At 30.4% G+C, this 16,569-nt stretch overlaps 1 protein-coding gene across 1 annotated transcript in view; it reads left to right on the forward strand.

Annotated features, from left to right (window-relative positions):
• Nucleotides 1-15,883, forward strand: part of LOC145252542 (cAMP-dependent protein kinase type II-beta regulatory subunit-like) — a 124,507-nt gene extending 108,624 nt beyond the window's left edge. The window contains exon 13 of the mRNA XM_080112091.1: nucleotides 5,861-15,883. Within this exon, the coding sequence (XP_079968217.1) occupies nucleotides 5,861-5,991 (131 nt within the window). The 3' untranslated portion in view covers nucleotides 5,992-15,883. The remainder of the gene's footprint in view (nucleotides 1-5,860) is intronic.
• Nucleotides 15,884-16,569: the final 686 nt, after the last annotated feature.

The following is a 16,569-nucleotide window of genomic DNA, read 5'->3' on the forward strand; positions in this document are numbered from 1 at the left end:
AAGTGATTGATTTTGCGCTATGAAACAGATACTGTCAAGAAGTGTATAAGTCAACTGAATTAAAGGAATAAATTATAAGATGGTCAACATCATGAATTTTGGAATATAACTTTTTGTCATTTATTCTCTATATTGCTCTGTAATTACATTGAGCTTCCTTATTTAAGGATTGGTATATATTATAAGAAAATATATTTCTACAGAAGTATATATATATATATATATATATATATATATATATATATATAACAAATGATTAATAAAACATGTTAAAAGACATCTTGAAAAAGAGTTAAAAACATATTTAATTTTAAAAAAAGGAAGCACAAGATAAGTGGATAGTCCTTAATCCGCGGAGTTTCAAAGAAATACTCTCCTTCTCATCAGAGGGCAGGAATTAGCAAAATGTGGGATCGGATTTTGCATATAAAAGTATTTAATGAAACTACAAGTAAGTCACAGATCTTACTTGGTTAAAAAAAAGGGTGAGGTAAGGGGAATAGGAGGTAAAAGAAAAAATGATAAAAAGATTTCACATGAATGGATAGTGCGGTGAAGGGTAAAAAATCCAAGAATGGTAAAATCCAAAAACGGTCGAATACCAAGTTAAAAGTATTCAGGAGGGAAACTCTCAAATTAAAACGAGGTAAAGAACCAGACTTCTTCATGGGAACACAGGCTTTATTAAGTCGCCTGAAGAAGGCTTGTGGTCCAGACCGATCACTTGTCTGAAACATTAGCATGTTTAGTGTAGTGACTTTGTAATATTTGTCTATAAAGATAAAAATATTATATAAATATATGTTTCCTCAAAACTTTGGCCTTGATGGAGGGGAGACTAAGACTTGCTGCTATAGTTTCAAATGATCTGAAATAACAGCAAGGGGAGACTTGATTCCAAATATTTCTCATATGTTATATATCCTCTCTTTTGGAAATTGGGTACGATTATGAATACACTGCTGATTAAAAATTTAAGACCACTTAAAAATCTGTTTTTTAAGGATAGATTTTAATTTTAAACTCTTTCGGCTTAAGGTTACTAATACTACAATCTAAAAGGTTATGGAAACAAAAAGTTTATTTTAAAATTTGCATTTTTATTAAATTGGGCTTTCTACACATGATCAAAATTATAAGACCAAGGGTATAAATTGTTAGATTTATGGTAATTCTAATATTTTTAGTTCAGTTAGAGATTAGCAATCACTGTGTAAAGGTGTTACCATGCCTAAAGCAAGAAAACTAACCGAAGTTGAGTGCTCTCGAATTCTAGGATTCCATGAGCAAGGTTTGTCACAGCGAGCGATAGCAGCTAAGGTAAATCGCAGTAAAACTGTTATTTGAAACTTTTCAAAGAACACTGAGAATTATGGAAAACCAAAATCCTTAGGTAGCCCCCCCCCCCAAATTCTCCTGCATTGAGTAGGAGAATCAGACGGGTTATTATGAATGACAGAGGAATTTCTTCTAGTCAAATTAAGGCGGTTACAGATGCTGATTGCAGTCCAATAACCATCAGACAACACTTACAACAAAAAGGCATAGTAAATAAAAAGCGTAAACAAATTCCTCGATTGCTTCCACATCACAAAGTGGACCGCTTAGGATTTGGTTGTGAATACCAAACCTGGGATATTGAGAAGTGGAAGAAAGCCCTGTTTTCTGATAAGAAAAAATTCAATTTAGATGGTCCTGATGGCTTCCAGCGATATTGGCATGACAAAAAATGCCCCTTGAAATTTTTTTCACACGTCATAGTGGTGGAGGGTCCGTAATGGTATGGGGTGCCTTGGACGATGGAGCTCCAGGTGGTGCAGGGTCGTCAGACAGCAGCTGGTTATGTTAGCATGCTACAAAAAGCATGGTTGATGATGGAGGGTCATCGTTTGTGTGGGGATGGATGGTTATTCCAACAGGATAATGCTGCAATCCACACTGCAAGACGAACCTTGAGTTTTCTACAAGAAAATGGAATCCATCTCTTGGGACATCGTGCATGCTCACCGGACTTGAACCCAATTGAAAATGCTTGGGGATGAATTACAAGAGAGGTTTATCGAAATTGCAAACAATAGTTAATAAAAAATGAACTTTGTGAAGCCATCTTCAGAAACTGGAGCAGGATACCCCAGATCTTAATGGAAACCCTTATTTCTAGCATGCCCCAAAGAATTTTTGAAGTCATCAAAAGCAGTGGAGGTAGAACTCATTATTAAGTTTGATTGTTGAATGTTTTCATACAGTTTTCATACACTTTTTGTACAATTTAATAGGATTTTTGTCTCTGGTCTTATAATTTTTATCATGTGTAAAAAAAAAGCCTAATTTAATAAAAATGTAAATTTTAAAAATAAATCTTTGGAATGTAACTTTTTGTTTTCGTAACCTTTTAGATTGTAGTATTGGTAACCTTAAGTCGGAAGAGTTTAAAATCTATCCTTAAAAAAAAGTTTTATTTTAAAAGATTTTCTTAAACTTTTTATCAGCAGTATATCTCCAGTATCAAATAATTCTTATACACTCTGAAATTTACTATGAAAACCAAAGAGGGGAGATATAACATATGAAAATATTTTGAATCAAGTCTCCCCTTGATGTTATTTCAGATTATTTGAAACTAGAGCAGCAATTCTCAGTCTCATCAAGACCAGAGGTTTGGGGGAAATATCAGATATTTTGTAATTCATATGCAAAACTAGGAAAACAAATGACTGATTTAAACATTTTATGGCAGTAAAAAAATGCCAAAAATAAACTCTGGATGATGGATGACCCCCCTGATGTGCAACCGTAAGGACAAATGTCACATTGCACACTCCAAAATTCAGGTCATTACCTTTCCAATGAACCTTTATTTATTAAATTTTGATCAATAGTCGCTGAGATTTTGAACTTATAACATTACCAAAAAAGGTGGTATATCTATATATAGATATATCTATACTGATAGAATTGAATATTGAAATGTTCATATCTTTGGTTCTTACGGGACGAAACTACAGGAAAATTTACAGGATTTTTGAAGATTATAATACCATTCTATAGTTGAAATTGTATGATAATTGGTAAAAAAGAACCTATATTTTCAAACCAATAAAATATACCCAAATTTGCCTACATTTGTATACATAGTGTCCTGTAGGCCAGCTTCAGTGTTGGTGCTTTGGTTGTCTCCCCCATAGCCTTGCCCCATATATATATATATATATATGTGTGTGTGGGGGGAGGGTTATTTTTTTATTACCGTTTTATCTGTTTGGCTATATATGTTTCAGATGTTGGACCATGTTTACGATGCAACAGCATCGTCAGGCCTCGCAGAAGTGGTCTAACAACCACTTCTGCGAGGCCTGGCAAGGCTGTTGGATCATAAACATGGTCCAACATCCGAAACATGTAACCAAACAGATAAAACGGTAATAAAAAAATAAAACACATATTTGCTCTTCAAGTTTTTACTAATTACCAGTTTTACCATATATATATATATATATATATATATATATATATATATGTATGTATGTATGTATGTATGTATGTATATGTATGTATATATGTATGTATATGTAAGAGAGAGAGAGATCATTTTTTTTTAAAGATAGAATCGCCCAATCGGCAAAGACAAGATCCACCCAAGCACGGTAGGACGGTCCACAGAGTTTTATAGTTGTATAGATTAAATATGTAACCTCAAAATTAAAGGAACAAACCAAACTTTTTCAATTCTGTCAAGTGGACCATTTTAATTAAATATTGGAGAGGAGTCTTTTCCTTTTAAAGCAAAGCTTTTGTTCTCGGTGCCAACTTGTGTGATTATAATTTGTTGACACGATTATTAAAAAAGAATAATTCTTTTTTTTTTCTTTTTTTTTTCGTTCCCTGCTTGTTTTTTTCTTCTTTGATACGACAGAAGAACATCATTTGGCATTGTTAAATTTAAATGCAAGCCAGCAGAGTCAAGTATTCAGATTTTTGTGTGCGTCCTAAACAAAACAAAAAAAAAAGGAAAACCTGCCCCAGCGGCCTCCCTGTCCTATCAAAGAAGGGCTTCTTTCGTTTTGTGTGTCTGTAATGACAACTTGTCAGCCAGGAAGGATCCGATTAATGACATCCTCTCTGCGATGTGTGAATTAATTTGTTTTTTCTCTTCAATTTCAGTCTTAGAAGTGGAAGCATTTGAGCGTCTAATGGGTCCTTGTATGGATGTGATGAAGCGAAATATAGAGACTTATGAAGAACAGCTCAAAAGACTCGACCTGTGAAAACGCATAAAACAAAAATCAGAGAGAGATTAAGAGAGAGACAATCGGTATTTTTAGGTGATATTAGTTCAAGTTTTATTTTCGATTATTTATTCATATATATATATATATATTATTTTCTTCTTTACATTTATCGTTATCCATGAACTAAATTATTTACAAGAAAGACATTATGAATCAATCGAGAGTAAATATCCTCCTTTCCTTTCACGATGACACTATCACTTGTTTGCATTTTTTGTTTTTTATTTTCCGTGTTTTTTTTGTTTGTTTTAGATTTACATTTTTTTTTCATTTATTTTTATTTGTATGTTTTTGGGTTTTCTTTTTTCAATTTTTTCTTGTTACTTTTACTTGCTTTTTTCACTTAGTTTTTTTTTTTTTTTTTTTTTTTTCTCATTCAGGTTTTTTGTTAGTTTGTTTTCATTAAGTTTTTTTTCATTAAGTTTTTGATTCAGTTTTTTCATTTAGTTTTATTTTCATTAAGTTTTTTATTTAGTTTCTTTTTATTTAGTTTTTTTCATTTAGTTTTTTATTTAGTTTTTTTATTAATTTTTTTCATTTAGATTTTTTATTTAGTTTTTTCAATTAGTTTTTTTTTCATTTAGTTTTTTTCATTTATTTTTTTATTTAGTTTTTTCATTTAATTTTTTTATTTAGTTTTTTTCGTTTAATTTTTTTATTTAGTTTTTTTCGTTTAGCTTTTTTCATTTAGTTTTTTATTTAGTTTTTTTTTTATTTAGTTTTTTTTTTCATTTAGTTTTTTTTATTTAGTTTTTCCGTTTAGTTTTTTTTTTCATTTAGTTTTTTTTATTTAGTTTTTCCGTTTAGTTTTTTTTTTCGTTTAGTGTTTCTTCATTTAGTTTTTTTTTTCATTTGTTTTTTATTTATTCATTTAGTTTTTTTTAGGTTTTTTATTTAGTGTTTTTTCATTTATTTTTTTTTATTTATTTTTTTTCATTTATTTTTTTTATTTAGTTTTTTCATTTAATTTTTTTATTTAGTTTTTTTCATTTAATTTTTTTATTTAGTTTTTTTCATTTATTTTTTATTTGTTTTTTTTCATTTATTTTTTTTATTTAGTTTTTTTCATTTAGTTTTTTTATTTAGTTTTTTTTCGTTTAGCTTTTTTTATTTAGTGTTTTTTCATTTATTTTGTTCACTTAGTGTTTTTTTTCATCTAGGTTTTTTTTTTTTTTCAATAACTATTTTTTTCCATTTAGTATTTTTCATTCAGTTCTCTTCATTTAGTTTTTCATGTTTATTTATTTATTTATTTAATTTCATATTTGTTTGTTTTTATTTCTTTGGGATAATTTCCCTCATTTAGCGTCTTATTTTTCTGCGGATTATTTTTATACATATTTTTCGTATTCTGTTTTTTTATATTTTCCATATTTTCTCCCATGTTTATTTATTCATTTATTTTTTTAGGGTGGTTAATTCGCATTTCTTCTTTGTTTATGTTTTTTTTTTTCATTTTCTTGATAATTTTTATTTATTTTTTTGTTTTTTTTTTTGCTTGCTACTGTTTCATTTTTCTTAATAATTTTTACTGATGCATTTTCTTTTCCTGCTTTGTCTTATGTTTCCAGTTTTGGAAGTCGGAGCTTTTGAACGTTTGATGGGTCCATGCATGGAAATAATGAAGAGAAACATAGGAACTTACCGAAACCAGTTGATCAGCATATTCGGATCTGAAAAAAATATCACCGACCTGCGATGAAGACACGCCCCCCCCCACTCTCTCTAAACACCCACTCCCTGGCCTGACTCTCACCGCTTTCCAACAGGAGTTTTTCATTTTTGTTCCTGCTGTCACCTATTCCTATATGATATTGGTTGTCACCACCACCACCACCACCACCCTGGCTACACCCCCTCCTCCACACATGGACCTTGATTTGTAAAACTTACTAAAACTCATTTGCCTGGAAACCTGCCCCTGTATATCCCCATCTCATTTTTGTAAGAGACAATGTTATGTACATATTGTGATTGTTGGCTGTCCCTTCCCCTTTGACTTTCCTAACGCCTGTGCGTGTGTCTTATCCTTCTGAAGAAATAATTATCCATGGGGGAGGATAAAGAAAGAACTGTCGTCAGCGCAATGAGACTGATCAAACACTTTAATATTCTTCTCTACCATCTTCTCCCGCTTGTATATCAAAACGATGCATTTGGACTTCACCAACCCAGAATTTCACAAGCACACTCCCACCCCAGCAAACCCCGACCCTCCTTGGGGCCTTCGTGAAGCATTCACCACTGCCTCCGGCTGCTGTTCTTGATTGGTTTGGACGACGATGACGGAGAAGATTTTTTTTTTCTTTTTTCGTTTATTTATTTATATTTTTCTTCTCCGGATGCATCGTCTGACCATGACTTATCTCCTCCTGCTCCTCTTCCACCTCCTCTTTATTATTATTATTATTATTTAAAAATAATTTTAAATGGTGGCATATCTTCTAACACTCCCCCTGAAAAGGAAACTCTGCGCCATAAAATGATCTCGATGCTAATTTATACAAAAAAACAAAAAACCTGAAAAAAATCTTGCATAGATTAATATATATATATATATATATATATATATATATATATATATATATATATATGCACAGACATGTATTCTTATATATATATATATATATATATATATATATATATATATATATAGCTAAATTATATATGTATATATATAGCTAAATTATATATGTATATATATAGCTAAATTATATATGTATATATATAGCTAAATTATATATGTATATATATAGCTAAATTATATATATATATATATAGCTAAATTATATATATATATATATATATATATATATATAGTTAAATTATATATATATATATATATATAGTTAAATTATATATATATGTATATATATATATATATATATATATAGTTAAATTATATATATATGTATATATATATATATATATATAGTTAAATTATATATACACACACACTATACACATACATTAAGCAAAATTATATATAAGTGAAATATATATATATATTAAGCGAAATTATATAAGTATCAGGAAAAAATAACACAGACTAATGTACGTTTCAACGATATTAATCGTCAAGACAACTTGAAATCTTTAAGTCAGTATTGAACACCTGAGAAAACGACTGATATCGTAGAAGCGTTGATTAATATGCATTGTTTTTTAGGGGGTTTTCTATGTTTATATAATTTTACTGATAATAGCTATATCTACATTTGTATCGGACTGTTTTCTTTTTTAGTTCAATGCATTTGTACTATATATATATATATATATATATATATATATATATATATATATACGTTTTATTTTTTATTACCGTATCTTTCTGTTAAGTTACATTATTGTTTTAATTGTTACAATGATGTAACTTAACATAAAGATACGGTAATAAAAAATAAAACGCATATTTGCTCTACAACAGTATTGAGCACATTCTTCAGTTTTTATTAATTACCATTTCCAATATATATATATATATATATATATATATATATATATATATATATATATTATTCTTGGCCAATGAAAATAAAGTTGAAATTTGACTTATTTTAGCCCACCTCTCTCTCTCTCTCTCTCTCTCTCTCTCTCTCTCTCTCTCTCTCTCTCTCTCTCTCTCTGCTAACTCTGCCTCCCACCCTGCTCTCAATGTGCCCTTTTATGAAATGGATTTCCAAGAATTCCTCCCTCTCGGCTGTGAATGTATGTGCCCATCATCTTAGTCCAAAGATGTGAATTAGTCCAATTGGTTAAGCAATAACGCTGTTATAGCTACTCTATGGGGAAGCGAGGACATCACCCGTCTCCATAGTATAATCTTTGGTTTATTTGTTTCCAAGAAATATTCCGTATCCAAGAAAGAAAACCATAATTTTAGATAAAAATTATCCCGGCAATCATTCAATATAGTTAATAATATATGAAAAAACGAAAATCAATTAAAAAAAAATATATAACAAATAACGTTTACCAAAGGCATGAAAATTTAATTTTCTGCCGACCTGTATAGTTTTAAGGTCTTGGGGCGTCGTAATTTGTGTTATTTCAAAATTTGGTTTGTTACTTTCAATTTGATTAACTCGTTATCAGTTAAATGTAAGTAACGAAACAAAGTTTGAAATTACCAAACTTGCAGTTTCAGAACTTTAAAATGATACCGGTTTTAAAAAAATGTTAAATTTTAATGAGTTTGGTAACAATTATTTCTGTCATATTTTGTTTATTTTCGAGTTCTCGTGTGTTAACTATGCTGCATAGTTACTGAAATCTCCTTTCCTTTATTCATCTTCTCCTAGATAAGCAAGGCACGTTTGGTAAATAAATGTGTTTAGAAAAATAATTTAAAAAAAAAAAAAAAGAAAGAAAACGTTTTATTTTCAGTTAAAATTATTTCAATGGAATATTTTTCTCTAAATAAAAATGAAATCCATCCAAAATGGAATTCCTTAAACGATCTGATTTTGGCTTTTTGCTTCTGTGGCAGTCCTTTTTTGCGTAAGAGTTCTTCCCCTTGTTTGTTTGTTTTTTTCGTAAGAGTTCTTCCCCTTGTTTTTTCATGAGTTGCTTCCCTTTGTTTTTTATGTAATAGTTATTTTTGCAAAAGTTTTTTTTCTCGTTCTATTTTTTCCGTAAGTGTTGCTTTCCTGCTATTTTTCTAAGAACTGATAATTATCTCCCTTGATAATCTTTGCTCTTGAAAGTTGTTTGGTTACTGATATCAAAACATTCATTTTTTAAATGTATTTTTTGTACTTATCCAGAATTCCCCTATACTAAAAAAAAAAAAAAAAAAAAAGAAAGAAAAAGAAATAAAAGAGAATTATGAAAAATCTTTATGATAACTCGTGGCGGAAAGAAAATATCGTACAGTAAAAATCAAAATTGATCAAGTAGTTTTATTTTTATAAAGAAAATCATTTTAAAGCGTATTGGAGTTCTAAAATCTAGCAAGTTTAAATTATTTCGAGTTCTCTCCCTTGTTCCTTTAGCCTGTTTTCAAAATGACATCGCGAGATCGCCAATCCTCAAGTTAGCCATAAAAGCTGATTTTCTTATTTTAAAATAAAATTACTTTATCAATTTACTTAATTTTCAGTGTATGATTTTTTGTTTCCGTCATTATAAGGATTTTTCCTTTATTTTTGTTTTTCTTTAATGGGATTTCTGAACAATCACATTTTTTTATTTATTTATTTAATTTTTAATGTCTGCAAATTTTTAGTTTCATTAAGAAGGTGTTTCTTCCAATTTTGTTGCAGCGTCTGTTTTTTGTTTGTTTATTTGTTTGTTTACCTTTTCTTTTTTTTTTTTTTGCAATAAAGGTTTCAGCCTATTTTTCCAACATTAATGCATGGTGTGAAATAAGCAACATTTAAGATATTTAGAAAAAAAAAAATCTATGAAAAAGAAAAAAAACTGAGCATGATCCCAGTGGGAGGTAGAAATCTTTAAAAATAAAGAACTTGTCACACACACACACACACACACACACACACACATATATATACTTCTGTAGAAATATATTTTCTTATAATATATACCAATCCTTAAATAAGGAAGCTCAATGTAATTACAGAGCAATATAGAGAATAAATGACAAAAAGTTATATTCCAAAATTCATGATGTTGACCATCTTATAATTTATTCCTTTAATTCAGTTGACTTATACAATTCTTGACAGTATCTGTTTCGTAGCGCAAAATCAATCACTTAATTATTATATCAATCAGTTAATCTATTACAGCCTTAACTCATCAGAAGAAATAGCAACAATCAATCCGTCAAAAGGAATTGAAGTGTGATTTGACATAATTAAAATCTGAAAATTGGAAGAGGAGCTGCATATACCTTTTTATTTTTCCATTACGCCATATTGAAAATATATATATATATATATATATATATATATATATATATATATATATATATATATATATATGAAAAGTTCTTATATATACAAAAAGATGGATGTTGTCATTCAATACGAAAAAAACTTTTTGATCGAAACAAACTTTCCTTATAAATAATTATCTGTATAATTTATATGTGTAAGGGTTTCTTTTAGTTCCAGTTTTGACATTAAATTCGAACTCAACATTCATTTTTCTCTTAGTCCGCTGTATCTACACACATTACCATATACATGGTAGGAAGACATTTTTTATAACATGAATAGGTTAGCCACATTAATCATGAGCAGGTAACTAGATCTAATATCTGGAACATTTTTTGTCCTTGTGATTAAGGGAGGTAGTGTTTGATCAACACTGCTAGGGAGTCATGATTTAATATACTGGTTTGTTTTTAAATCCCCGAAACAGTGTTTCATGGTAAACAACTGATGATCCCTTAAATTAACATTATTGTGAATTCTGGAGAGCAAGTTGATGCATTGATTGAAGGGGATTAAATGACTTACTGACTAAATAGTTTTCCAACGAGCGATAGGAAATATAAAAATTGAATAAGTTTTTTTTTATATAGTTTTAAAGGTTAAAAGGTTCCAAGAAATATATATATATATATATATATATATATATATATATATATATATATATATATATATATATATATATATGCTAGAATATTAAATAAAAGTTATCTTTATTTTCAGTTTTAATAATTGGTTGGAAATTATTTACAGTAGATTTTGGTATTACCCCAGTTGTGTACTAAAACTATGATTTTCATAATTTTTATTGGGTAGATTTAATATTTAGCAAATATTAAATCTTCTGACAAAAGATGCTAAAAGTAAAGTCTTTAGTGAGTTACGTGAAAATATTTTACTTAAGTCATTAAAGTTAAATATATGAAAATACTAGCTGGACGCCTGGCATTGCCCAGTCGTACAATGCGCTTAAACATGATATTTTAATTTATGCAAATTGCATATGTATTATTATAGAATAAATCCTCTATTGATTGTTATATATTACGACGAATAATTTGCCTGGTGGGCTAATTCGCAAAAAAAAAAAGAATTTTATAAATAAAAAAAAATAAAATAATGTCGTCCATCAAATTCCGTCTGTGTTTGTTTACAATATCATGTCAGCTGATATTTAGATTTGACAATGAATGCCCTGGAAAAATCACTTCTGATTAATGTTTGGTTTTAAAATATGCAAATGAAGAAATGATTTGCAGCGATTTTAAATAGTATCTCTTCTTTTATTGTAAATTGAACTCATTAATAAAAAAATAATTAAAATAAAATTGTGAGATACACCCCAGGCTTGAACAGAGGATCATTCGATCTATAGTCAAATACTTTGCCACTGAGCTATATATCCCGAGGACGATAGTTCGTTTATTTTTCAGAAGAAATGATTTGCTGAGAATTGAATCTTCCTTGATTTGCTGAGGATTATCTCCCTTGGCCGGTGAAACGTCAAATATTCCCCTGTAAAAATTCTTTCTTATCTATAAGAAAAAAAGACTATTTTAGGATTTAGAATTTTTTTGATTATTGGATGAATTTCTGTACAAAAACATATCTAAGAACACTGCCAGACATATGATTTAGTTTTGTGTGAAATTTGAAAAAGATAGGCTCAGCCGTTTCGGAACCTATGAGGAAAGAACTCACACACACACACACACACACATACACACACTCACACAAAGTGACTTCTATATAATAGTAGAGAGTTGTTTCACAACGCCACCTGTTTAGAAAAACATCCAAATACGAGTTGTCTGCCCCTACACAATTTTCTAGAGTCGAAATTTGAATCTGCCCCTTAAGCATTTTTCTGGAGAAGATGAGTTATCTGCCCCTGCACAATTTTATGCAAGAAGATATCTAGTCGTGTTTACTTTCAGCTTAATTTTGAAGTTATATACAGTAAACTGTTAATATTTGTTAAGTAATTTTTTTACTCAAGAACATAGCATAAATGGTGTAATGTCAGAACCTTGACTTATTAGCATGTTCCAGAGAGAGTCACCATATGCTTGAAAACAAAATGTTGCCATTTAAGTATTTGTCTCCCTGCCACCATAGAAAAGGGTCAGAAAGTGAGATTGAAGAGTCAGCTCTCCAGAGGAGGAAAATTCTGGATTGCAAAAAATGCCTGGAAAGCCTTGTCAGCATACCCCGGTAGAGGCGCTTCAGGTGATTAGCAATAAGCTAATCCTTCTCAAAGAGAGAAGGCAATGCCCGGAAGGATGGTCCTCCTAGAACTGCACAGGGCTAGCAACATCCTACATTCAACAAGGAAAAGGCCATTTCAGAAATGGTTTCAACTCTGTTGGCTGGGAGTACCCAGAGAAAAAAAATCCCCTGGTCATACATAGCTGGAGTCTGCTAGCCTGGAAACATGTCCAATCAACATTAATCTCTCTTTCTTTTTTTTTTTTTTTAATAACCTTATTGATGGATCTTTCTAATACTGCTATTTCTATCTTGGAAAATTATTCCAAGGACAGTTCTTAGGCATTTCATGTCAAAGACACTAAGCTTCCTCTCATGTTTTTTTTAATTGCTCCAGACAAGACATGAAGCGACTTGATGTAAGGAACTAAAAAAAAAATACTGCTTGAAGATCAAACATTTGCCAAGAATAAATGTTATAGGAATAGTTTTCAATCCAGAAGACAATTTTTCTTCTGTTGTCAGAAACCTCGCTCATCGAATTGTAAGATTGAAAGGGAACCAATACGTTTTACATATATTAACATGTAGACACCCGGGATGCAACATGTTGTAGACTCGGTCGCAGAGGAGACAAAGAATAGGAAAGAACTTTAACTCCTGTTTCAGGTTTTACGAAAAGACGTTTGTTCCTCATTCTCCCGACAGGCATGGCTTCTTGTTATGGCTGTGACGTCACCCACATCTCTAACGTGATCGTCTTCTCTAACACGCTCATTCACCTTTCTTTTTCCTTACTGTGACGTCAGAATGTGAGAACTAAAAGACAAAGTAAAAGAAGCAAGAGTAAACCTCAATTTCTACTCTTTCTTTTGTCAATATAGTCTGCGTTTCAGTTGCAATGAAAATTATCACTTGTGTGCATTATTTGAATTCTTCGGACTGCAGTTTTTCATCTTGTCGAACTTGAGAATTTGCACAGAATATTAAACGGAACCCTTTATTTAATACACAGGGGCAGCACGCTAAAATTCTGTCAGTCATGACCAAGTAGAAATCTTAAATAATTTTCAAAATTCTATTTTTTAGTATTACCCACAGTGAGTATTGAATCTCCAACCCCCAGAAGAGTGTCACATAGTACTTTATCCGTTATGCCACAGGTCTTTCAGAGTTCTATGAAAAGATTCCAGAATTGAACAAGATTTTTTCTCTTTTTTTTTTTTTACATGAGAGTCACCACTTATCAAGGCCCAAAGGACACTCAAGGATAATGGTCAATGAGTATACAGTACTCACTTAGTGGTGGAAATGAGGTAGAAATAGATTGAGGGTGGGGCTCAACAGGAATTTGTTTACATTGGACTTGAAGAAAACGATATTGTAGTTAGCTGGAAAGCAGACCAGTGGAATAGAGTTCCAGAGGCAGGCAGTTCTAGGAATCTGTGCTTAGATTTAGGCACAGATAGAGAGTGGGAGGAAACTCTTGATAGTCATTGTAGCTAAATGAGTGCTTTTGTTAAAGTTTAGCAAGGGGGATCATAGATTTGAGCTCAGTCGAGCACTTGCCATGAAAATAATGATAGAGCAGAGACAGGCCTGCAACATCTCTTCTGTAGTAAAGAAGTTGCAGTGAAGAAAAAAAGCATCACCTACTAGATTTCGAAGTCAGTTTTAAACTGTGTGAAGCAACTCGTGCCTAGACATGGCCACAGTACTCCATTTAAGGACGTATCTGGCTATTAAACAGGTAGAAGATTTGCACCGGGAGTTAGGATACACCTAAAACAGGTCACAGGTTACATCGGCTGAAGTTTTGTGTGAATAATATTCAAGACGAGAACAGTAGTGCGAAAAATCCCAAAAAACCAATACAAATTATCAATCCTCACCTCAAAAATTCAGAGACAGAATATAGGTTGCATGTGCAGCAATGGGGACTACTATTAAACTGTAAATAATTTCTGAGCAATAATAAAGATATTGTTAAAACAAAAAAATAATATCAATAAAAACAGTTGGGTTTTGGTGTTGAAAGAATGTAGTATCAACTACTGCTTTCATCCACTTGCATTTCTTGTAGAGGGTCATGGGAACTTGTGTTTGTTCATTGAGACACATGCAGCACTTAATGATATATATACACACACATATACATACATATATATATACATCGAGACACATGTAACATTTAATGATATATATATGCACGCAAACACACACACACACACACACATATATATATAGAGAGAGTGAGAGAGAGAGAGAGAGAGAGAGAGAAATAAAAAAAAGGAACAAATCTAGATGTGTTCATCAACGTTTCGTTTTTATTTCAAGATTTCCTCTGGATGAATCGTAATAAAGACAAAACGTTGATGAACACATAACTTGGTTTATTCTTTTTTATTTCTCTATTTTGTCAAAGTACTATTTCCATTATTCTCATCAAATATATATATATATATATATATATATATATATATATATATATATATATATATATATATATATATATATATACATATATAAATCCCCGTGTGAACTAACCTACATTTCGGCAATGTAAATAGTTTCGTCAATGGTTTAAATAACTAAATAGTATAATTAAAAAATGAATTAATCAAAAAAAAAAAGTAAAATAAAATAAAAAGTAAAAAAAAAGAAGTAAAATAAAATAAAAAGTAAAATAAAAAAAAAATTGTTACAAAAAGATAAATATAAAAATAACTTATTTGCAAAGACGACCTTCATCAAACTGACACCAATTAAAAACGTAGAGATTTTCCATAGTTTATATAATTTTACTTATAAAAATTCTACATATGTACTGAGCACTTTTGGTCAATACATTTGAACTTATATATATATATATATATATATATATATATATTATTTTATGTTCAGAAAGTTTAGATAAGTCATTAGTACCGTCAGTTTCAGACCTGATTATAGGAGAGCATTTTAAATACCCATATCCAGCTCTCTTCTGGAGAGAGCTTGATATGGGTATCTAAAACGGTCTCCTATTATCAAGTTTGAAACTGACGGTACCGATAACTTATCTAAACTTTCTGAAAATAAAAATATAAATATTACGCTCTTATTTTTGGAATTTTTTCTTTCTAATAGAGCACTCTGCTTGAATCCTTTTTTCCAATATATATATATATATATATATATATATATATATATATATATATATATATATATGTATCGAATGGGATGTAAAAAAAATATGGATAGATTTTTTATATAGAAACTTATCAAAATATATGAGGGATGAGGCATAATCTAAAATGAAATTATAGACAAAATAAAATAACCCCCTTCTTCTCTTCTGATGAGAAGCATTAGGCTGCAAAATGCCAAGTATAAAGAGCATTTATAACCCCTCTTTCCATATAATGTTTTTCCTTATTGAACTGACAAATAACTTCATGTATACATATTTTATTTTGTCTATAATTTCATTAAAAAAAAAATTTTTTTTTTAAATAAAAAAAAAATAAATAAATAAATAGAAAAGAGAGTTGCCTTTTTTCTGTTGTTCTTGGCCTTCGGGCCGAGATCAAAGTGTAGTATCTGTTCTGCAGATGCTACACATAAGATAATTGGTTCTTGGTCAATGTAGGGGAAACCCTTCATACTGAGACAATTCCTATTTTTTGGATACTGCCAAAGTTCCCCCTTTTTACCCTTGTTTTAGAGCAGCTGGTTTAACCCCACATTAAAAACGACCTTGTGTCACATTTTGCTTTCGTGGGGAAGCAAATAAATACATATAATTAAATTATATATACATATATAGATCACTCCCAGCATAATATAATTCACGTTGACACACCCGTTCCGATTTGATCATTGGTCAGTACTAAAATGGGTGACCATTTGGGACTTTCATGTGCTGTATGTGCTCTCCGCTTATCTCGGCATTGTTTCCAGTCGTCCTTGACTTCTCCTTGCCACTGGACTCAAGCAGTGCTGATTCAGGAGAGGTATGGTTGGGATTGCGCAATCCTTGCCCCATACTTTTACACGCAGCTACCCTTGCAGAGGGTATCCATTGTCTTTCGAGATTCAATGATAGCATCGCAGATCACTCCCATCTGTACCCTGCCATGTGTTAAGACCATTTTAATTATTGTGCCAAAAAAGAAAGAAAGAAAAAATGAGGA

Source organism: Euprymna scolopes, chromosome 29 (genome assembly GCF_053919585.1).
Source record: "Euprymna scolopes isolate OS-2025 chromosome 29, ASM5391958v1, whole genome shotgun sequence".
Classification (NCBI taxonomy): Eukaryota; Metazoa; Mollusca; class Cephalopoda; order Sepiida; family Sepiolidae; genus Euprymna; species Euprymna scolopes.